Below are 23,016 nucleotides of genomic sequence, written 5' to 3'. Positions count from 1 at the left end.
GTGGTTAGGGTTCCTGCCTCTACCACCCTTTCAGGCAGAGAGTTCCAGACCCCCACAACCCTCTGGGTGAAAGAAATTTCCCCTCAACCTTCCACCATTTACTTTCAATCTGTGCCCCCTGGTTATTGACCCCTCTGCTAAGGGAAATAGGTCCTTTCTATCCACTTTATCCAGGCCCCTCATTATTTTATACACCTCAATAAGGTCTCCCCTCAGCCTCCTCTGTTCCAAGGAAAACAGACCCAGCCTGTCCAGTCTTTCCTCATAGTTAAGATTCTCTGCTCCCAGCAACATCCTGGTAAATCTCCTCTGTACCCTCTCCAGTGCAATCACATCTTTCCTGTAATGTGGTGACCAGAACTGCACACAGTACTCTAGCTGAGGCCTAACTAGTGTTTTATACAGTTCAAGCATAACCCCCCCCCCCCGCCCCGGCTCTTGTATTCTATGCCACGGCTAATAAAGGCAAGCATCCCGTAGACCGCCTTAACTACCTTATCTACCTGGCCCTGCTACCTTCAGGGATCTGTGGACATGCACTCCAAGGTCCCTCTGTTCCTCTACACTACTCCGTGTCCTAGCATTTACAGGAAACTTTTTTTTAATCCGGCACCGACGGGACTGGCGTGATGCCGGTTTATCAAAAAGTCCGGATTACAGAGAGGTATAGTAAAAGGTACAAGAGCCCGTACACAGCAACAGATCCAGGCGTCCCTGTTGCTTTGCAACAGGTGCAGGAACCCCGGCCACAAGCTCCAGGCGTCCCTGTTGCTAGGCAACAGGTGTAGGAACCCCGGCCACAAGATCCAGGCGTCCCTGTCGCTTAGCAACAGGTGCAGGAACCCCGGCCACAAGCTCCAGGCGTCCCTGTCGCTTAGCAACAGGTGCAGGAACCCCGGCCACAAGATCCAGGCGTCCCTGTCGCTTAGCAACAGGTGCAGGAACCCCGGCCACAAGCTCCAGGCGTCCCTGTTGCTTAGCAACAGGTGCAGGAACCCCGGCCACAAGTTCCAGGCGTCCCTGTCGCTTAGCAACAGGTGCAGGAACCCCAGCCACAAGATCCAGGCGTCCCTGTCGCTTAGCAACAGGTGCAGGAACCCCGGCCACAAGATCCAGGTGTCCCTGTTGCTTAGCAACAGGTGCAGGAACCCCGGTTACACAGCCACAGCTCCAGGAACAGCCACTAATATGAAGTAAAACTTAGCTGAACCTTCTCATGAATTTTGCCGGTTAAGAGATTTCCGGTTATTTAGGTGCCGGTAAATCGAGAGTTTGCTGTAATGTGTATTCCCTTTCCCTGTTAACCCTCCGCAAATGCATTACCTCACACTTCTCCGGATTGAATTCCATAGCAATCACTGCCCCCCCCCCCCCCACCCCTGCACAGTTTGACCAGTCCCTGATTGCGTTGCTGTACTCCTTCTTTTCCGCAGGCCATTTGGGAGGTGGAGCGCGTCCCCCTGTGGATCAAGCCGTACAAGATCCTGGTGATCTCTGCGGACAGCGGGATGATCGAGCCCGTGGTGAACGCCGTCTCGCTCCACCAGATCAAGAAGCAGTCGCAGCTCTCCCTGCTGGATTACTTCCTGCAGGAACACGGGAACTACACCACGGAGGAGTTCCTCTCGGCCCAGCGCAACTTCGTGCAGAGCTGCGCCGGCTATTGTTTGGTCTGTTACCTCTTGCAGGTCAAGGACAGGTAAGGACCCTTCGATTTTTTTTTTTTTTTTTTTTTTTTTAATCGCTTTATTCCTCCACCTCACTGAATCGTCGCGTCATAGAAACATAGAAGATAGGAGCAGGAGTCGGCCATTCAGCCCCTCGAGCCTATTCCACCATTCAATGAGATCATGGCTGATCATCCAAATTCAGTACCCTGTCCCTGCTTTCTCCCCATATCCCTCGATCCCTTTAGCCTCAAGAAATATATCCAACTCCTTCTTGAATATATTTAATGAGTTGGCCTCAACTGCCTTCTGTGGTAGAGAATTCCACAGGTTCACCACTCTCTGGGTGAAGAAATTCCTCCTCATCTTTGTCCTAAATGGCCTACCCCTTATCTTTAGACTGTGACCCCTGGTTCTGGACTCCCTGGCCATCGGGAACATCCTTCCTGCATCTAGTCTGTCCAGTCCTGTTAGAATTTTATAGGTTTTGATGAGATCCCCTCTCATTCTTCTAAACTCCAGCGAATATAAGCCTAATTGACCCAATCTCTCCTCATACGTCATTCCTGCCATCCCAGGTATCAGCCTGGTGAATCTTCGCTGAACTTCCTCTATGGCAAGAACATCCTTCCTCAGATAAGGTGACCAAAACTGCACACAATACTCAAGGTGTGGTCTCACCAAGGCCCTGTACAAGTGCAGCAAGACATCCTTGTTCCTGTACTCAAACCCTCTCGCTACGAAGGCCAACATACCATTTGCCTTCTTAACCGCCTGCTGCACCTGCATGCTTACCTTCAGCGACAGGTGCACAAGGACACCCAGGTCTCGTTGCACTTCCCCTTCTCCCAATCTATTGCCGTTCAGATAATAATCTGCCTTCCTGTTTTTGCCACCAAAATGGATAACCTCCCGCAGCACAGGAGGAGGCCATTCGGCCCATCGTTCCTGTGCCGGCTCTTTGAAAGAGCTCTCCAATTAGTCCCGCTCTCCCCCTGCTCTTTCCCCACAGCCCTGCAAATTTCTCCTTTTCAAGTATTTCTCCAATTCCCTTTGGAAAGTCACTATTGAATCTGCTTCCACCGCCCTTTCAGGCAGCGCATTCCAGATCACAACAACTCGCTGCGTAAAAAAACATTCTCCTCACCTCCCCCTCTGGTTCTTTTGCCAATCTCCTTAAATCTGTGTCCTCTGGTTCTCAGCCCTGCCGCCAATGGGAACAGTTTCTCTCTATCTACTCTGTCCAGACCCCTCATGGTTTTGAACACCTCGATCAAATCTCCTCTCAACCTTCTCTGCTCCAAGGAGAACAACCCCAGCTTCTCCAGTCTCTCCACGTAACTGAAGTCCCTCATCCCTGGAATCATTCTCGTAAATCTTTTCTGCACCCTCTCTAAGGCCTTCACATCCTTCCTAAAGTGCGGTGCCCAGAATTGGACACAATACTCCAGTTGAGGTCGAACCAGTGTTTTAGACAGGTTCATCATAACTTCCTTGCTTTTGTGCTCTGTGCCGCTATTTATGAAGCCCAGGATCCCGTAAGCTTTTTTAACCGCTTTCTCAACCTGCCCTGCCACCTTCAACGATTTGTGCACATATACCCCCAGGTCTCTCTGTTCATGCACCCCCTTTAGAATTGTACCCTTTAGTTTATATTGCCACCTCCATTCTTCCTATCAAAACCCCTCATGATTTTGAACGCCTCTATTAAATCTCCCCTTAACCTTCTCCGTTGTAAGGAGAACGATCCCAGCTTCTCCGCTCTCCCCATGTAACTGAAGTCATGCGCCAGACAGCGCATGTATCCAGTGGCCACAGGGGCAATTGTACCGTATAAGACAGTTTCTCCACCTTTACTCTGATCAAATTTTTAAAAACATGAGGAGTTGCCGGGCTGGGAGCCATTGTTGTGGTCGGGGCGCGGTGGGGTGATGGGAGAACGGGTGCAAGTTAGGTTGTCGACGCTGACGTGAATCTTGTCATTCATGTGGAAATGACTTATGAAATAATACTGGGCGGCCTGCTGGTGGCGCTGTCCAGGGAGAGTATAAATGCACGGGCCCAGCTTGCTCAGGACATTCTTTAACAGGAACTAGTGAAGGACACAACTAGACCGCCATGTTGTAAAACAGTTGATTAAAGCCTTGTTTAATACTCGGACTAAGTGCCGAGTAGTTTTCTTACATCAGACGCCTCCATTAAATCTCCTCCTTAACCTTCTCTGCTGTAAGGAGAACTTCTTGCGCCTCTCCACTCCTCTTGCACCGGCGCCAACTCGTGGGGTACCGCTGCTCAGGCACTGAGAGGCCTCAGTGAAAGACCCAGTAAAAAAAACCGCGTCTGCACCTCCGTCGCAGCAGCAGCAACACTGCGGCCGCTAGATTTTTGTTGGATAAGGTGGGCCTCTGGAGCCAAGCCGGGTAAATGGAGCGAAGCTACGGATCAGCCCGTGATCTAACGGACTGGCGGAGCAGGCTCGTGTAGTGCGGAATGGCCTCCTCCTGTGTGGGGGCGCACACCCAGCGGCGACAGCGCAAGAGCTTTGAGTTGGGGGAGGTGGGGGGGGGGCTGCTGGCCTTGGGTGGGGCAACGGGGGCAAGTCAGCAGCCTCTTTGGGCAACAGGAAAGTGGGAGCAACAGTGACTGCACAGAACCGGTGGAGGGGGTGACATGAGGCGGGTGGAGTGTAGAGACACGGGCGTTGAAGAATGGCAGCTGACCACATTATCCACTCCATCGCCAAGACCGCCTACTTCCACCGCCGTAACATCGCTCTGTCTCCGCCCTTGCCTCAGCTCATCTGCTGCTGAAACCCTCACCCCTGCCTTTGTCGCCTCCAGACTCCGACCATTCCAGCGCTCTCCCAGCCCGGCCTCCCGCCTTCCGCCCTCCGCAAACCTCAGCTCATCCCAAACTCTGGCTGCCCCGTGTCCTAACTCACACCGAGTCCCATTCACCCATCACCCCCCCCCACCCCCCCTGTGCTCGCTGACCTACATTGGCTTCCGGTCCGGCAATGCCTCGCTTTTTAAAATTCTCCATCCTCGTGTTCAAATCCCCTCTGTGGCCTCCTCGCCCCCCTCCCAATCTCTGTAACCTCCTCCAGCCCCTACACCCCTCCCTATCTCTGTAACCTCCTCCAGCCCCTACACCCCTCCCTATCTCTGTGACCTCCTCCAGCCCCTACACCCCTCCCCATCTCTGTAACCCCCTCCAGCCCCTACACCCCTCCCTATCTCTGTAACCCCCTCCAGCCCCTACACCCCTCCCTATCTCTGTAACCTCCTCCAGCCCTACACCCCTCCCTATCTCTGTAACCTCCTCCAGCCCTACACCCCTCCCTATCTCTGTAACCCCCTCCAGCCCCTACACCCCTTCCCGTCTCTGTAACCCCCTCCAGCCCTACACCCCTCCCTATCTCTGTAACCTCCTCCAGCCCCTACACCCCTCCCTGTCTCTGTAACCCCCTCCAGCCCCTACACCCCTCCCTATCTCTGTAACCTCCTCCAGCCCTACACCCCTCCCTATCTCTGTAACCTCCTCCAGCCCTACACCCCTCCCTATCTCTGTAACCCCCTCCAGCCCCTACACCCCTTCCCGTCTCTGTAACCCCCTCCAGCCCTACACCCCTCCCTATCTATGTAACCTCCTCCAGCCCCTACACCCCTCCCTATCTCTGTAACCCCCTCCAGCCCCTACACCCCTCCCTATCTCTGTAACCCCCTCCAGCCCTACACCCCTCCCCATCTCTGTAACCTCCTCCAGCCCCCGACACCCCTCCCTATCTCTGTAACCCCCTCCAGCCCTACACCCCTCCCCATCTATGTAACCTCCTCCAGCCCTACACCCCTCCCTATCTCTAACCTCCTCCAGCCCCTACACCCCTCCCTATCTCTGTAACCCCCTCCAGCCCCTACACCCCTCCCTATCTCTGTAACCCCCTCCAGCCCCTACACCCCTCCCTATCTCTGTAACCTCCTCCAGCCCCTACACCCCTCCCTATCTCTGTAACCCCCTCCAGCCCCTACACCCCTCCCTATCTCTGTAACCTCCTCCAGCCCTACACCCCTCCCTATCTCTGTAACCTCCTCCAGCCCTACACCCCTCCCTATCTCTGTAACCCCCTCCAGCCCCTACACCCCTTCCCGTCTCTGTAACCCCCTCCAGCCCTACACCCCTCCCTATCTATGTAACCTCCTCCAGCCCCTACACCCCTCCCTATCTCTGTAACCCCCTCCAGCCCTACACCCCTCCCCATCTCTGTAACCTCCTCCAGCCCCCGACACCCCTCCCTATCTCTGTAACCCCCTCCAGCCCTACACCCCTCCCCATCTATGTAACCTCCTCCAGCCCTACACCCCTCCCTATCTCTAACCTCCTCCAGCCCCTACACCCCTCCCTATCTCTGTAACCCCCTCCAGCCCCTACACCCCTCCCTATCTCTGTAACCCCCTCCAGCCCCTACACCCCTCCCTATCTCTGTAACCTCCTCCAGCCCCTACACCCCTCCCTATCTCTGTAACCTCCTCCAGCCCCTACACCCCTCCCCATCTCTGTAACCTCCTCCAGCCCCTACACCCTTCCCTATCTCTGTAACCTCCTCCAGCCCCTACACCCTTCCCTATCTCTGTAACCTCCTCCAGCCCCTACACCCCTCCCTATCTCTGTAACCCCCTCCAGCCCCTACACCCCTCCCCATCTCTGTAACCCCCTCCAGCCCTACACCCCTCCCTATCTCTGTAACCTCCTCCAGCCCCTACACCCCTCCCTATCTCTGTAACCCCCTCCAGCCCCTACACCCCTCCCTATCTCTGTAACCTCCTCCAGCCCCTACACCCCTCCCTATCTCTAACCTCCTCCAACCCCTACACCCCTCCCTATCTCTAACCTCCTCCAGCCCTACAACCCTCCCTATCTCTGTAACCCCCTCCAGCCCAACACCCCTCCCTATCTCTGTAACCTCCTCCAGCCCAACACCCCTCCCTATCTCAGTAACCTCCTCCAGTCCTACACCCCTCCCTATCTCTGTAACCACCTCCAGCCCTACACCCCTCCCTATCTCTGTAACCTCCTCCAGCCCCCACACCCCTCCCTATCTCTGTAACCTCCTCCAGCCCAACACCCCTCCCTATCTCTGTAACCTCCTCCAGCCCTACACCCCTCCCTATCTCTGTAACCACCTCCAGCCCTACACCCCTCCCTATCTCTGTAACCTCCTCCAGCCCCTACACCCCTCCCTATCTCTGTAACCTCCTCCAGCCCTGCACCCCTCCCTATCTCTGTAACCTCCTCCAGCCCTACACCCCTCCCTATCTCTGTAACCCCCTCCAGCCCCTACACCCCTCCCTATCTCTGTAACCTCCTCCAGCCCCTACACCCCTCCCTATCTCTGTAACCTCCTCCAGCCCAACACCCCTCCCTATCTCTGTAACCTCCTCCAGTCCTACACCCCTCCCTATCTCTGTAACCTCCTCCAGCCCTACACCCCTCCCTATCTCTGTAACCTCCTCCGGCCCCCCCCCCCCCCGAGATCTCTGCGCTCCTCCAATTCCGACCTCTTGCACATCCCCCTGATTTCCATCGCTCCACCATTGGCGGCCGTGCCTTCAGCCGCCTGGGCCCCGAGCTCTGGAATTCCCTCCCTAAACCTCTCCGCCTCTCTCTCTCCTCCTTTAAGACGCTCCTTAAAACCCACCTCTTTGACCAAGCTTTTGGTGACCTGCCCTGATAAAATCCATATGTGCATTGGTGTCAAATTTAATTTTTGTCTTAAAATCCTCCTGTGAAACGCCTTGGGATGTTTTACTACGTTAAAGGCGCTATATAAATCCAAGTGGTTGTTTTTTTGCCCCCCCTCCTTGCCCGCCGCACAAGGGGAGAGTTAGTTCAGATAAAGGGTACAGGGGCAATGGGCCGAGTGGGGAAAGGGAAAAATCACAATCACGTCGTATTTAACAGCACAGAAACAGGCCATTCAGCCCAACTGCTCCGTGCCGGTGTTTCTGCTCCACACCAGCCTCCTCCCACCCCTCTTCATCTCACCTCGTCACCGTATCCTTCTATTCCTTTCTCCCTCGTGTGTTTATCCAGCTTCCCCTTAAATGCATCTATACTATTTCCCCCCCCCCCCCCCCCAACATTACGAAGGGGGGAATGACCAAGTTGATTGTAGAATCGTAGAGTGCTGCAGCACAGGAGGAGGCCATTCGGCCCACCGTGCCTGTGCCGGCTCTTTGAAAGAGCTCTCCAATTAGTCCCACTCCCCCCTGCTCTCTTTTTCCCCCCCCCCCCCACAGCCCTGGAACGCTCCGTATGGCAACGGGTCCAAAAATCTAGGAGGCCCGATTTGCGAGTCGGTCCGCAGACCTGTGGTATAGGCTACCAGCGAATCGGACTGTCTGCAGGTGGGCTGCAGAGGCACTCGGGTGTGTTCTGGAGAGATGCAGGGCCACGGCGAGCGGGTGGGGCTGATCTGTGGGAGAGGAGTGCGATGAACTGTTGGTCTCTTTTTCCCCGTTCACCTGTCAGCAGCTCAGAAGCTGGACTGTATTATTTTATTCCGTGAGACCCCGTAAGCCCTTGTTCCCGCTCAGTCCTGGACCAATATTTATCCGCGGCCACTATTGGAAGAAGAGCAGGGGGAGTTCTCCCCGGTGTCCTGGGGCCAATATTTATCCCTCAACCAACATCACTAAAAACAGATGATCTGGTCATTATCACATTGCTGTTTGTGGGAGCTTGCTGTGCGCAAATTGTCTGCCGCGTTTCCCACATTACAACAGTGACCACACTTCAAAAAAAAGTACTTCATTGGCTGTGAAGCGCTTTGGGACGTCCTGAGGTGGTGAAAGGCGCTGGAGAAATGAGAGTTTGTAGGAATGTCTAGTTCCTAGCAAAAGACTGAGGTCCACTCAGGCGATCAAATAAACGAGGTTTAATGAAAACTAACAGAGTTTAACGGATAACTACAGGAGAACATCGAATATAGGTCTAGTCAGTTCGGAGGCTCCACGAGGACTGCTTGGGCGGTCCCGTGGCTGACGTCATGATGTCAGGCTCGAAGGGCCGAATGGCCTACTCCTGCTCCTATCTTCTATGTTTCTGTGTCATCACGTTTTTCCCGCCGGTGGGGGATCACGTGATGAACGGCGTGACATTGCGATTACCCGCGCTATTAAAGTGATCGCGCTCTGTACATGTAAACAGTGAAAACAAAGATACAGACTCAGGCTGTAGCTAATATATTATTAAAGGGAACTATATACAATTGATCGGAGTCCCTTAGTGGCTTCGCCACAAGTTCTTCCTAAAACGTGATCCTCGTCCCGGTGCGGCGACGGCGCCCCCCCCCCCCCCCTTGCTCGCCGGAGTTCTAACCTCTCGTTCTTCCCAGGCACAACGGCAACATCCTGCTGGACTCCGAGGGCCACATCATTCACATCGACTTCGGCTTCATCCTCTCCAGCTCGCCCCGGAACCTGGGCTTCGAGACGTCTGCCTTCAAACTCACCAGCGAGTTTGTCGATGTAAGTCCTCCTCCCGCACCCTGGCCTCGAATTAAAAGCAGTCCGGTTAGTCCCGCACTTACCCCACGCCCCTGCAACTTTTTCTCCTTCCAATAGGTCCATAGGAGCAGGAGGAGGCCATTCAGCCCCTCGAGCCTGTTCCGCCATTCAATGAGATCATGGCTGATCTACGACCAACTCCATCTACCCGCCTTTGCCCCATATCCCTTAATACCATTGGTTAACAAAAGTCTGTCGCTCCCAGTCTTTATCCAATTCCCTTTTGAGGGTGACTTGAATCTGTGTCCACCGCCCTATCAGGCAGCGCATTCCAAATCCTGACCACTCGCTGCGTAAAAAAGTTTTACCTCATGTCGCCTCTGGTTCTTTTGCCAATCACCTTAAATCTGTGTCCTCTGGTTATCGACCCTTCAGCCATTGGAAACAGTTTCTCTTTGTTTACTCTGTCCAAACCCTTCATGATTTTGAACGCCTCTATTAAATCTCCTCTTAGCCTTCTCTGCTCCAAGGAGAACATAGAAACAGAGAAGATTGGAGCAGGAGTCGGCCATTCGGCCCCTCGAGCCTGCTCCGCCATTCAGTGAGAGCATGGCTGATCATCCAAATTTAGTACCCTGTCCCTGCTTTCTCCCCATATCCCTTGACCCCTTTAGCCTTAAGAAATATATCCAACTCCTTCTTGAATATATTTAATGAATTGGCCTCTACTGCCTTCTGTGGTAGAGAATTCCACAGGTTCACCACTCTCTGGGTGAAGAAATTCCTCCTCATCTCTGTCCTAAATGGCTTACCCCTTATCCTTAGACTGTGACCCCTGGTTCTGGACTCCCCCGGCCATCGGGAACATCCTTCCTGCATCCCAGCTTCTCCAGTCCATCCACGTAACTGCAATCCCTCATCCCTGGAACCGTTCTCAGTGAATCTCTTCCATACCCTCTCCGAACCCCTCCAAATTATGTATGTAAAAATTATTAAATCGTCGGCTACTGTGCGGTTTGGACACCGAGCTCGCAATGCAGAAGTGCGTGGAACTGTACAGCACAGGCAGAGGCCATTCGGCCCATCGTGCCTGTGCTGGCTTTGAAAGAGGCTCTCCAATTAGTCCCACAGCCCTGCGAAGTTTGAAGTATTTATCCAAACCCCTTTGGAAAGTTACTGATGATCGCTCGGGCTGTAGTGCCTGTACTGTGTTTGTTTTTTTTTTTTGGCTCTACGGACTGAAGTGCCCGGCCTCCCTTTGGCAACTGTCCGCAGCGGAATTGAGAGCTCGCCGTGCGTTGGTGACGGGATCGCAGGCGCTCGCCTCTGTCCCATCGCTCCCCCCCCCCCCCCCCCCCCGGGATGCCCGCTGTTCCATAGAAACCGATTGGGCCGAGAACTTGAGCCGTGACGCACCCCCCACCGCCCCCAAAAAACTCTGCGTACCTTGGCCAAGTCGCTCTGCGGTCCCCGTGGTTTACAGCGGCCGAGCTCATGCCAACGTGATTTGCCCTCGATCGCCGGTGTAACCGTGGTCGCCCTGTTTAAGAACTTAAGAACATAAGAAACAGGAGTCGCCCCTTCGAGCCTACTCTGCCATTCAATGAGATCACGGCTGATCTTGGACCTCAACTCCATTCACCGGCCCTATCCCCATATCCCTTGATTCCCCGAGAGTCCAAAAATCCATCGATCTCAGCCTTGAATATACTCAACGACAGAGCATCCACAGCCCTCTGGGGCAGAGAATTCCAAAGATTCACCACCCTGAGTGAAGAAATTCCTCCTCATCTCAGTCCTAAATGGCCGCCCCCTTATCCTGAGACTGTGACCCCTGGTTCTAGACTCTCCAGCCAGGGGGGAAACAGCCTCTCAGCATCCACCCTGTCAATCCCCCTCAGAATCTTGTATGTTTCAATGAGATCACCTCTCATTCTTCTAAACTCCAGAGAGTATCGGCCCATTCTACACAATCTCTCATCATAGGACAGCCCTCTCATCCCAGGAATCAATCCAGTGAACCTTCGTTACACCGCCTCCAAGGGAAATCCTTCCTTGGATAAGGAGACCAAAACTGTGCACAGTACTCCAGGTGTACAATTTTGGTCTCCATACCTAAGGAAGGATATACTTGCCATAGAGGGACTACAACAAAGGTTCACCAGACTGGTTCCTGGGATGGTGGGACTGTCGTATGAGAAGAGATTGAGTAAACTAGGCCTGTATTCTCTTAAATTCAGAAGAATGAGAGGGGATCTCATTGAAGCATACAAAATGATTACAGGGCTTGATAGGGTGGACGCTGGGAGAATGTTTCCCTTGGCTGGGGAGTCTAGAACCAGGGGCCACAGCCTCAGGATAAAGGGTAGGCCATTCAGGACTGAGAGGAGAAGACATTTCTTCACACAGAGGGTGGTGACTCTTTGGAATTCTCTACCCCAGAGGGCTGTGGAGGCTCAGTCATTGAGTATATTCAAAACAGAAGTCGATAGATTTCTGACTAGTAAGGGCATCGAGGGATATGGCGATAGGGCCGGTGAATGGAGTTGAGGTCGAAGATCAGCCATGATCTCATTGAATGGTGGAGCAGGCTCGAGGGGCCGAATGGCCGACTCCTGCTCCTATTTCTTATGTGCGGTCTCACCAAGGCCCTGTACAATTGTAGCAAGACTTCCTCACTCTTATACTCCAACCCCCTTGCAGTAAAGGCCAACATGCCATTCGCCTTGTAATCAACAAGCAACCTTTTGTTCCCAGTTCCGCAGTATTTTATTACAAGCTTGGTACCAAACCTTAAACCCCACATGATAACTGAAGATTAACGAGGTGTTATTTACTTATTGTTCTTGCACTCGGAGCTCCTCGGCGTGGTGCGAACGACGGCGGCTGTTTCTGCGCGAAATAAACGCGGCTCTTCGGGACGCTGTAACCGCCAACTTGGAACCGGTGGCCAATGGCTCCCACTTTCTCGGCCAGCCGAAGCGACTGCCTGTTTGAAAGGCGGATGTTTTTAAGCCGGCGCGGGCGGTGAACGTGTCGCGATTAACGGGGGAATTTCTGCCCCGCAGGTCATGGGCGGTCTAGACGGGGACATGTTCAACTACTACAAGATGCTGATGTTGCAGGGGCTGATCGCGGCACGCAAGCACATGGATAAGGTGGCTCAGATCGTGGAGATAATGCAGCAAGGTGTGTGTGATGGGTTGACGAATTATTCGAACACAGCTTCGTTTTTTTTCGGGATGATCCAGAATCGAGAAGCTCCGCATTGTGTTTACATTGACCCTTCCTGTCCGTGTTCAATCTTTGCGGTGGGGGGAGGTTGGGGGACATGTTGAGCGAGGACAGGAGCAGGCTCAGCTGTGATGACCCGCGCAGCCTGGGTGTCTTGCTGCTGTGCAGGGTGGCGGTATCGGAGGGCAGTGCCCAGGCAGCAGTTACTGCTCCTCCAGTAAAGCAACGGCCACAAGACCCACCGCTGCGACAGAGGACCTCCGGTTGGCACCTCCCTTGCTCGGCGTGACCGAGATTCCTCCTCTGTAAGGTGGGGGGATCGCGGGCCCCATATCTCTCCCTGCCACTGCCCCCGAACATCATCTTTCCCGCTCGGTCGAAGCCTGTAGATGTGACTTCTCCCCTTCCCAAGGTTATTTCTTCATTGATTATTTTGCTTCCCTCCGCTCCTGTAGGGGCTACCGTTTGCTGAGGGTGCCACAGGCTCCAGATGCCCCCCCACCCCGGTCCCTCGCACAACACACCTGTGAGCCCAGGCACTGAATGTAGGCAGGCTGTTTGCTGGTGGGAGCATCACAGCCTTGTGTGTTCTGCTGCACGCTCACTCTGGCTCTCTCGTTCACGCTCTCTCCCGCACTCGCTCTCGTGCACACGCGCTCTCGTTCTCCCGCCCGCTCCCTCGCCCCCCGCTTGACGTGGCGGCACTCGCACACGGTCTCCCTTTCCTGCAGCAGGCACTGGATAATGATCAGAAGCAGGAACCCTGGCTGATTGTTCCCTCTCCCTAAACTTGAGCGCAGTGGCAGCTTCTCCTTCCCACCCGCCTCTGTCTGATCCCCCCCCCCCCCCCCCACCCGAGAGCAGACCTTCGGATGTTCCACTCTGCATGTCAGCATCACACCAACTAGCCAAGGAAGTTGCTCGAGTCAGTCGTGAATCCGTGCCGAGCCGACGGCGCTCACCGTCCTGTCCACTTGCAAAAAAAAAAACGGTCTTGTATTTTTGTTCGCCCTTCGCCGCTGGATCTCTTTGTCTAACCCAGTGTCTGGTCAGTTTGTCCTACAGGTGATGAAGACAGGTGTGCAGGAAGGTCGCAGGCCAGTCAGGTGCTAGCACTGAGGGATTTGCTGTGTGAGTGTCAGCCAGAGCCAGCCAGAGCCAGCTTCATTCAGCACTGCGAGGGGACAGAGCCCAGAGCCCAGACTGGTGATAGAGCGCAGAGGGGGGGCTGGGGGAGGCTGCAGTTAATTTACGGCCAGAGGGAGGGAGGGAGAGGGGCAAATCCGTTTCTACCTTAAACTGCACACTCCGCCATTTTTAACAAAATGGACACTGAGGGATGAATTTAAGGCATTAATTATGATGCAGGTCTGTCAGTCCAAGAGTGAGGAATGTCAGATTGTTATTTACTTCATCACATTGACCTGTTTCGTTCTCTGTGTGTGTGTGTCTCTCTCTCTCTCTCTCTCTCTCTCTGTCTCTCTGTCTGCCATGGGTTCAAGTCCCACTCCAGAGACTTGAGTGAAAAATCCAGGCCGACACTCCCAGTGTCTCGACACGCTGAGGGAGCGCAGCAACGTCTGAAGTGCCGTCTTTCGGACGAGACCTTAAACCGAGGCCCCTGGAAGACGCCCGTGCGGGCGGGCATTGGCTGAGGACAAGACTTTGGGCGCGGCTGTGGGAACCGGTGCCCAAGCAGCGCACGGAGGATGGGCGCTTGGGTGCGCGGCACTGACTGGTGCCTGAGGAAAGGTGCTGCAGCACCAGCAGGCCAGGAGTGAGGGGAAAACAAACCCAGGGACTAAGGGTTGTCAACTCTCCAGGATTGGCCTGGAGTCTCCAGGAGTTGAAGATTAATCTCCCCGGGGGGGGGGGAGGGGGGGCGTTAAATAAAATGTTTTGTTTTTTTGTTTCAGTGAACACCTTAATTTATTAGTTATTAAAAATATTGTAGGGGAAACGGGCGGGGGCGGTCACACGATACATCCGACCGTAGTTGGCGACCGCACCAGGGCAGAGAAACGCAAACAGCTAGAAGTGGACAAGTGAGACGTGTCTGCTGTACCTTCAGTCCCTGCCGCCTCGGGCCTCCCGGGCTGGCCTTAAGCAGGCGCGCGGAGTAAAGCAGCTTTCGGGCTTAACTGGGACGCGCTGCCTGAACCGATCCAATCATTTGCTTCCCTCCTTCGGCCCCTTTTGAGAGTGGGAGTGTGTGTGTCAGTCGCACTTGACGCTGACCTTTTTCATGATGAAATATTAGCTTGAGGCAAATCTGCCCCTTCGACGTGTTTCTGAGGAGAGGAGGGATTGCGGGCGGGTGGGCGGTGCAAGGGACTGGGTGGGGCTCAAATTGGAACAGTTTTGCTGTCGCTTCTAATCTACTCCATTGGCTGCAAAGCGCTTTGGGACGTCCTGAGGTCGTGAAAGGCGCTGCAGAAATGCACGTTCTTTTTTGGGCCTCGGTATTGTCTCCACAACAGCACAACTTTCATTTACACAGCTGCCTCTAACGTAGTAAAACTTCACGGGAGCGATTATCAGACAAAATTTGACACAGAGGCACATAAGGAGATATTAGGACAGGTGACCGAAAGCTTGGCCAAAGAGGTCGGTTTTAAGGAGCGTCTTAAAGGAGGGAGAGGTTTAGGGAGGGAATTCCAGAGCTCGGGGGCCCAGGCGGCTGAAGGCACGGCCGCCAATGGTGGAGCGATGGAAATCGGGGCATGCGCAAGAGGCCAGAATTGGAGGAGCGCGGAGATCTCAGAGGGTTGTGGGGGGGCCGGAGGAAGTCACAGAGATAGGGAGTGGGCGAGGGCCGTGGAGGGGATTTGAAAGCAAGGATGGCGAATTTTAAAATCGAGGCGTTGCCGGACCGGGAGCCAATGTAGGTCAGCGAGAGCACGGGAGGGTGATGGGCGAGCGGGACTTGAGTTTTGAATGAGCTCAATTTTACATCGGGTGGAATTCAGTAAAGTGTCACGGCAGTGGGAAACACCCAACAGTACCATTCTAGATTCTGTCCTTCCGAACGTGAGTTTAGTCAGGAGACAGAGCATTTTGAGTTGTATGAAGAACTGGGTGGCATATCTCGGTCTGTGGCAGGGATACTGTGATGAAGAACAAGCGTTGCATAAGATCTATTATCTAAGAAGTCACACAGCGCCAGGTTAAAGTCCCAACAGCTTTATTTGAAATCACAAGCTTTCGGAGCGCTGCTCCTTCATCAGGTGAAGTGGAGAGATGCATATAGGCACAGCATATATAGACAGAGAATACTGCCAGATGATTACAGGTAATCTTTCTAACTGCCCTTTATCCCACCTCGGCAGAGAGATAATCACAGCAATCAAAGGTGTGAATGGTGTCCAAACAGGTCAGTGCTGTGATTATCTCTCTGCCGAGGTGTGATAAAGGGCAGTTAGAAAGATTACCTGTAATCATCTGGCAGATGTTCCCTGACTATATATGCTGTGCCTATATGCATCTCTCCACTTCACCTGATGAAAGAGCAGCGCTCCGAAAGCTTGTGATTTCAAATAAAGTTGTTGGACTGTAACCTGGTGTTGTGTGACTTCTTACATTTGTCCACCCCAGTCCAACACCGGCATCTCCACATCACATCTATTATCTGGATGTGCGTGTGATAGTGTTCCTGTAGACTATGGGTGCTAACGGACAGTTAATAGGCTGGACCCAAACACTGGGCCTCGAACTGCTACTAAGTTCCATAAGCTCCATCCGTATTTATCCCCCAACCAACACCTAAAAACAAATGATCTGGACATTATCACATTGTGGGAGCTTGCTGTGCGCATATTGGCGTTTCCTACATTACAACAGTGCCTCAAGCAGGTGTCGGCTGTGGCTCAGTGGGTGGCACCCTGGCCTCTGCGAGGCAGAAGGCGGTGGAGATCGAGCCCGCCCCCCCGCTCCAGAGAGACTCGAGCCCATAATCCAGGCCGACACTCCCGGTGCCAGTACCGAGGGAAGCGCCGCACCGTCGGAGGTGGCCCGTCTTTCGGGCGAGACGTTAAACTGAGGGCCCCCCCCCCCGCCGCCGTCTTTGAGCGGTTCGGGTGAGCACAGTTTGAGGAGGAGCAATTACCCTCCTTCCTCCGCCCCCCACCACCGCACTGCAAACTCTCCAAATTTGTTACTGTTTGTGCGCAAAAAATAATGGCTGTCGCGCAGCAGTCACCTGTACGTGAAGAGCTTTATTCACCCCCTCTCCTTAATCGAGCATTCCTGTTCCCGTCCGCAGGCTCTCAGCTCCCCTGTTTCCACGGCTCGGGTACCATCCGACACCTGAAGGAGCGATTCCACATGAACCTGACCGAGGAGCAGCTCCAGGGCCTGATTGAGCAGATGGTTGACGGCAGCATGCGCTCGCTCACCACCAAACTCTACGACGGCTTCCAGTACCTCACCAACGGCATCATGTAACCTCCTCCGCCCTCCCCCCTGGATTTTGACGGGGCATTGTGGGGGAGAGAGAGCGCAAGAGCGAGGGCTGCTGCAACCTTTCACCGCGACTGGAGGGGGGCAATCTCGGCCCGAAGCAGGATAGCAGACGGCGGCGCGGACTAAGAGGCGCGCGTCAGCGCTAAAGAGGACAAGGAAACGATGATGATGATACTGTTTCTCGGTGGGGTTCGGAAGCGGAGACTGGCTCGCGCGGTCAGGAGTTACCCGTGCCTCAACTTCACCCCCACCACCCCGGAGGACGGGGCTGGACTGCATCCAAACTCTGCTCGACTTCACTTCCGCGCTGAGAGAATTATTTTTTTTCCAATTCAAATCCTCCCGTGTTACACGAGAGAGAGAGAGAGAGAGAGCCTTCGCATCAAAGCTGAGGCTGCCCTGCACACTCGAAAGAAGTGGGGTCATATCCTGTTCCAACTTCAGTTCGAAGAAAAGCAGGGGGGTGGGGGCAACGTTCTCCCCGGTCGGTGTACTGGGTCGATATTTATCCTTCAACCAGCATTGCTTGTATATATTTATATATATATAAAAAAGAAACTAGATGATTTGGTCATTATCACAATTGCTGTCTGTGGGAGCTTGCTGTGCGCGCATTGGGCCCGCCCGCGTTTCGGACATCGAACCAGCGACCGCACTTCAGAAAAGTACTTTGTTTGGCTGTGGGGCGTCCCGAGGTGGCGAAAGGCGGCCGTCGAAAATGCGCGAGTCCTTTCCGTTCCCGCCTTGACGTCATTCCGTGTGTGTGTGTGGTTTTTTTTCCTCTTTATCGTCGCCGGCTGTTTGACGAAGAGCCGTCGGCGTGCGGAACGAACGGGCGCACCAACTGGTCGCGAAGGGAGGGAGAGGAGCGTCGGATGGGAACGGGAGACGCCCTTGGACAGTAACCCCCCCCCCCGCGTCCTGACTAAGCATCATCATTGGTGCTCAGAATCACCTCTTTATACGTGTTTACCTGTGTGTCTGTGTTTTAATTTAAACGTGTGGTTTTTTTTTCTCTCTCACTAGTGAACAGGACACTGGCGGATTCGGGATATGTATCGTTCCTTTTTTTTGTCCACGGTTTATTTTTCCCCTGCATTGCGACAGCGGCCACGCTTCAGAAAGTGCTTCATTGGTTGTGAAGCGCTTTGGGACGTCCTGAGGTGGTGAAAGGCGCTGGAGAAATGGGAGTCTGTCTGTCTTGGAGGGAGAGAGAGAGAGAGAATCCTGTCGACTTCGATTCAGAGGTACTGATCTGGCTCTTTGAGAGTCTGTCTCGCTCTCTCCCCTTTTGCTGAGGTCTGTTCCGTGTGAGCTGTCGCTTAAGGGTCCACTGAGCCTGTTCCGACACTGCTTGTCCCCATGCGGGGTTGTGAAGGGTTTCCCGTTAACGCACACGCACTCCCTGTTTGCTCCCGAAAGTAAATATGACGGGGTATTTCCCTCTCCCCCTTGATGGTCTGTCGGGCAGGGGTGTCCCCTCTGAGCCACACCCGCCAGGGGAGCCCCGGGTCCGATTCCCGGTCTGTCAGCTGATCTCGGGAGGGGGGTGGGGTGGGGTGGGGGGGGAGAGATTAGGGGAGTGCCGCAAGCGACCTCGGTGATTCAGAGATAAGAACCACCGTCCGGTGACTCCTGGCCAGAAGGAGCAGGTGTCTAATCAGCGACGGGAGGAGGCCGTTCAGCCCCTCCAGCCTCTTCCGCCGGTCAGTCAGATTGTGGCTGGTCTGCAACTCGATTCCCATCCGCCCGCCATGCTTCCACGGGCAAATAGCTCGCCCAACACTGGCCGCAGGGGCTCCCAGGGTGAAGAATATGTGGGGGGCGGGGGAGGTGCCGGAACCCAGGTAGGTGTTGGCAGCTGCAGGCCTAAGAGGGCAGAATGTGAATCGACGGGTGTCTTGAGAGGTGGAGACCCACCTCCAACACCTTGGAAGGTCAGGGTCCGGGGTCAGGGTTGGTCTTGCTATGATGCATTCAGTGTCCCAACCTTGTACTTGACCGCACTCTAGATTGGCAAGGATTCGAGCAGATTGCGCCATTTAGCCATGTTCTCTCTCTTTCCTCGTTCCCCCACTCCAGGCACCCCCCCCCCCTCCTCGTTCGCCCCCCTCTCCTCCTTCACCCCCCCCCCATCTCCACCCCCCCCCCCCCCCCCCCCCCCCATTCACCCTCGTGTAGCGGAGGGAGGTGACAGCAGACTTCTCCCAGCAGCAAGCCTCTGTCGCTGGGCCATGTGGCATGTTCGTTACTTTTCTTTCTCCTGCCCTGAAAGATTGAGGGAACACTCTGTTGCCCTTTTTTTTCCACACTCTGTTTCTCCTTTCCACCCACAATTACCGGTCAACGCTCCCCTCCCTCCTCGATGTGAATACCCTCGTTACGAACAATAACGGGAGGGGCCACGTGCTTGTTACCGGGGAGGGTAGATTGGCCGGGTTGACCGCTCCCTCGGTCCCATCGTTGCTGCCCCCCCACCCGGCCGTCTCGAGATTAAACCTGACGCGGCGCAGTGGGGTCGCTCTCGAGTGTCTCACTAATCGTCGGGTTGTTTCGTCCCGCCACCACCCTTGGCACTCTGAAATAGGGGACTCGACCCTGCCCCTTTCCCCTACACAAAACTCAACGGTGGAGAAAGGCAAATGCTTGGACCGAGAGCGGGAAGTTCCTCACGCACTCGCACCGATCAATACCTACACTCACTCGCACACTGATCAAGACACACTCGCACCGATCAATAGACACACTGATGAAGACACACACACACACACACACACACACACACATCAATAGACACACTGATCAATAGACACACACACACACACACACACACTGATCAATAGACACTGATCAAGACACACACACACACTGATCAAGACACACATACACTGATCAATAGACACACTGATCAAGACACACACACAGATCAAGACACATACACACACACACTGATCAAGACACGCTCACACCGATCGACACACAGATGGAGATGCGCGCACACCCAACACTCACCGATCGATAGACACGCACACAATCGCCACCCACCGATCAGCGCACGGAAAGGACTCCGGGTAGGCTATTGACGATAAGTGCCCGACAATCACTGAAAACGCACCCCGTTCTCGGAGGCTGCAGGTTCCTTCCTGCCCCCCTGTGTGTTGTGAATGAATTGAGGACAGAAGCTCTTGTTCCAGTATTGAGCTGGGGGGTGGAGAGAGAGAGAGCATTCAAGGAGGCGATGTCTTGACGTCCGTAGCCAAGCAATTGAATTAATACTAATGCCCCCTTCATAACGTCTGATCGATAACTTCATTGCTTGGGACTTTCGCTTGGGTAAATCTCGCTAATCAAGCTATTATATAATTTGTGAATGATGGTTATTGCCCAGTGAGGCAGTCAGTGCCAAATAACGAATTAAACTGTGGCTAACTGTTCCCCAGTGTCCTGGGCCAACATTGCTCCCTCAACGTACACCACCAGAGAATAGATGAAATGGTCATTCACCTCCCACAAATTGGCTGCCACGTTTACCTACATAATGGCCGCTGCACTTTAGAGGGACTCGTACGTAAGGCTCTTTGGGATGTTCCGAGCAAGCACGATATAAACTGCCCTGGGAGTGTTTGATGGGACAGTGTAGAGGTAGCTTTACTCTGTATCTAACCCGTGCTGTACCTGCCCTGGGACTGTTTGATGGGACAGTGTAGAGGGAGCTTTACTCTCTATCTAACCCGTGCTGTACCCGCCCTGGGAGTGTTTGATGGGACAGTGTAGAGGGAGCTTTACTCTGTATCTAACCCGTGCTGTACCTGCCCTGGGAGTGTTTGATGGGACAGTGTAGAGTGAGCTTTACTCTGTATCTAACCCGTGCTGTACCTGCCCTGGGAGTGTTTGATGGGGACAGTGTAGAGGGAGCTTTACTCTGTATCTAACCCGTGCTGTACCTGCCCTGGGAGTGTTTGTTGGGACAGTGTAGAGTGAGCTTTACTCTGTATGTAACCCGTGCTTTACCTGCCCTGGGAGTGTTTGATGGGAACAGTGTAGAGGGAGCTTTACTCTGTATCTAACCCGTGCTGTACCTGCCCTGGGAGTGTTTGATGGGGACAGTGTAGAGGGAGCTTTACTCTGTATGTAACCCGTGCTGTACCTGCCCTGGGAGTGTTTGATGGGACAGTGTAGAGGGAGCTTTACTCTGTATCTAACCCGTGCTGTACCTGCCCTGGGAGTGTTTGATGGGGACAGTGTAGAGGGAGCTTTACTCTGTATCTAACCCGTGCTGTACCTGCCCTGGGAGTGTTTGATGGGTCAGTGTAGAGGGAGCTTTACTCTGTATCTAACCCGTGCTGTACCTGCCCTGGGAGTGTTTGATGGGACAGTGTAGAGGGAGCTTTACTCTGTATCTAACCCGTGCTGTACCTGCCCTGGGACTGTTTGATGGGGACAGTGTAGAGGGAGCTTTACTCTGTATCTAACCCGTGCTGTACCTGCCCTGGGAGTGTTTGATGGGACAGTGTAGAGGGAGCTTTACTCTGTATCTAACCCGTGCTGTACCTGCCCTGGGAGTGTTTGATGGGACAGTGTGGAGGGAGCTTTACTCTGTATCTAACCCCGTGCTGTACCTGCCCTGGGAGTGTTTGATGGGACAGTGTAGAGGGTGCTTTACTCTGTATCTAACCCCGTGCTGTACCTGCCCTGGGAGTGTTTGATGGGACAGTGCAGAGGGAGCTTTACTCTGTATCTAATCTGCCCTGGGAGTGTTTGATTCGGCCACTGACTGTCTGAAATGGGATAAGTTTGCCATTCCCAATGTCTCGCCCATCACTTTGAGCACAGATTTCCGACCTACCCTTCCCCATTAATTGTGTGTGTGTAAGTCGAATTGTCGCACCCTCAATACCATTACGGACCTTTATACCCAGCAGTGGGTTTCGGGACCAGGGAGCCTGCACCTACTGGCTGCTCAGCAGGCATGGCAAGGTTTTGACTTTTAATTTTTTGGTGTCTTGCTTGGCCCATATTCTGTTTTAGCTCTGCGCCCACCCACCCCTCTCTCCTCTCCCCCCCCCCCCCCCCCCTGTGCTTCAGGTTCAGGCTACCTCTCCTCTCTTTAGCTCCTTTCCATCTGCCTGTAGCCCTAAACCTTTGGCCTCCGCACCCCTCCCTGCAGCCGGAATGGCCCCGATGAGCAAATCCATTGAAATTTATTTAAAGTGAGAGAGTGAGAGAGCGTGAGGGAGGTAGGGAACCTTGTACATATTATAAAACTGTATTTAAAATTGCTCTTTTTATATATAATATATATATTATATATATATCTAAGCAATGCACGTTTTTGAAATTTAGATTCCTTTTTTGTTGTAAATGTGAAATTAAAATCTCTCTCTCAAGACTTGCAGGCGATGTGAGGATGGGATTTAAACACCACTTTGGCCGCATCAACAGCGCCCCTGCTGCAGAATTGCAATGGTTTTTATTGCTGTACAGTTTCGCCTCTGTCTGTCCGAATACTTTTCTGTCTCGATGTTTTTGTTTTGCTCTCGTGTTTTCCAGCCCTCCCAAGAAACTTGTCTCTTTTTATTTTCTGGTTCCCCGTTGTTTTTTTTGTACGTGTTGTCTCGTAACTAATTAAAAAAAAAAAAAAATCCAGCAAAATTAAGCCAACCTTTTTTGGATTTTATTTTCCGTTGCTCCTCGGGGCTCGCTCGGTGACTGCAGCTCCTGGTGTGTAGTGCACGGCCAGCCCAGCATCTTGGCTTCTATTTTCATTCAAACCCCCCTCCCACCGCCAAGTCTGTGCCGAGCTCGATCAACCTCCCTCCGCCAGGGTAGTACGAATGACCTCTTTTTCACCACTGGCTCAAGAAGGAGCAGCCAACCAGGAAGGTTGCCCACCCCCCCCCACCCCAGAGACCCTCATTGGGACGTGCGTGTCTGTGGCGACAGGATCGTGCGGAGCTGCGAACCCCCCCATGGTTGAATAGGCAGCTGCTGCCCACTAAACTCGCACGTAACCCAGAGATTGCACCATTAATTCTCAGGGTGTGGGCGAGGCCGGCATTTATTTCCCATCCCTAATCGCCCCTTGAGAAGGTGGTGGTGAGCCGCCTTCTTGAACCGCTGCAGTCCCGTGTGGTGAAGGTGCTCCCACA

General features: G+C 53.7%; 1 protein-coding gene across 5 annotated transcripts in view; it reads left to right on the top strand.

Moving 5' to 3' along the window:
- The window catches only part of pi4kb (phosphatidylinositol 4-kinase, catalytic, beta), a 132,284-nt gene extending 114,854 nt beyond the window's left edge, over positions 1-17,430 (top strand). For 2 of the 5 annotated variants that reach the window (XM_085978644.1, XM_085978643.1), the window contains exons 8-12: positions 1,434-1,699; positions 9,061-9,193; positions 12,241-12,361; positions 13,460-13,537; positions 16,668-17,430. In XM_085978644.1, the coding sequence (XP_085834770.1) occupies positions 1,434-1,699; positions 9,061-9,193; positions 12,241-12,361; positions 13,460-13,537; positions 16,668-16,849 (780 nt within the window). In that variant the 3' untranslated portion in view covers positions 16,850-17,430. Of the gene's footprint in view, positions 1-1,433; positions 1,700-9,060; positions 9,194-12,240; positions 12,362-13,459; positions 13,538-13,919; positions 15,592-16,667 lie in introns of those variants that run through there. The other 3 variants (XM_085978645.1, XM_085978646.1, XM_085978647.1) reach the window with 3 other exon arrangements.
- Positions 17,431-23,016: the final 5,586 nt, after the last annotated feature.

Source organism: Somniosus microcephalus, unplaced genomic scaffold, assembly GCF_052327205.1.
Source record: "Somniosus microcephalus isolate GS21.2 unplaced genomic scaffold, FLI_Smic_1.0 unresolved_chr7, whole genome shotgun sequence".
NCBI lineage: Eukaryota > Metazoa > Chordata > Chondrichthyes > Squaliformes > Somniosidae > Somniosus > Somniosus microcephalus.
Note: the sequence above shows the minus strand (reverse complement) of the source record. Positions and strands in the feature narration are given on the sequence as shown.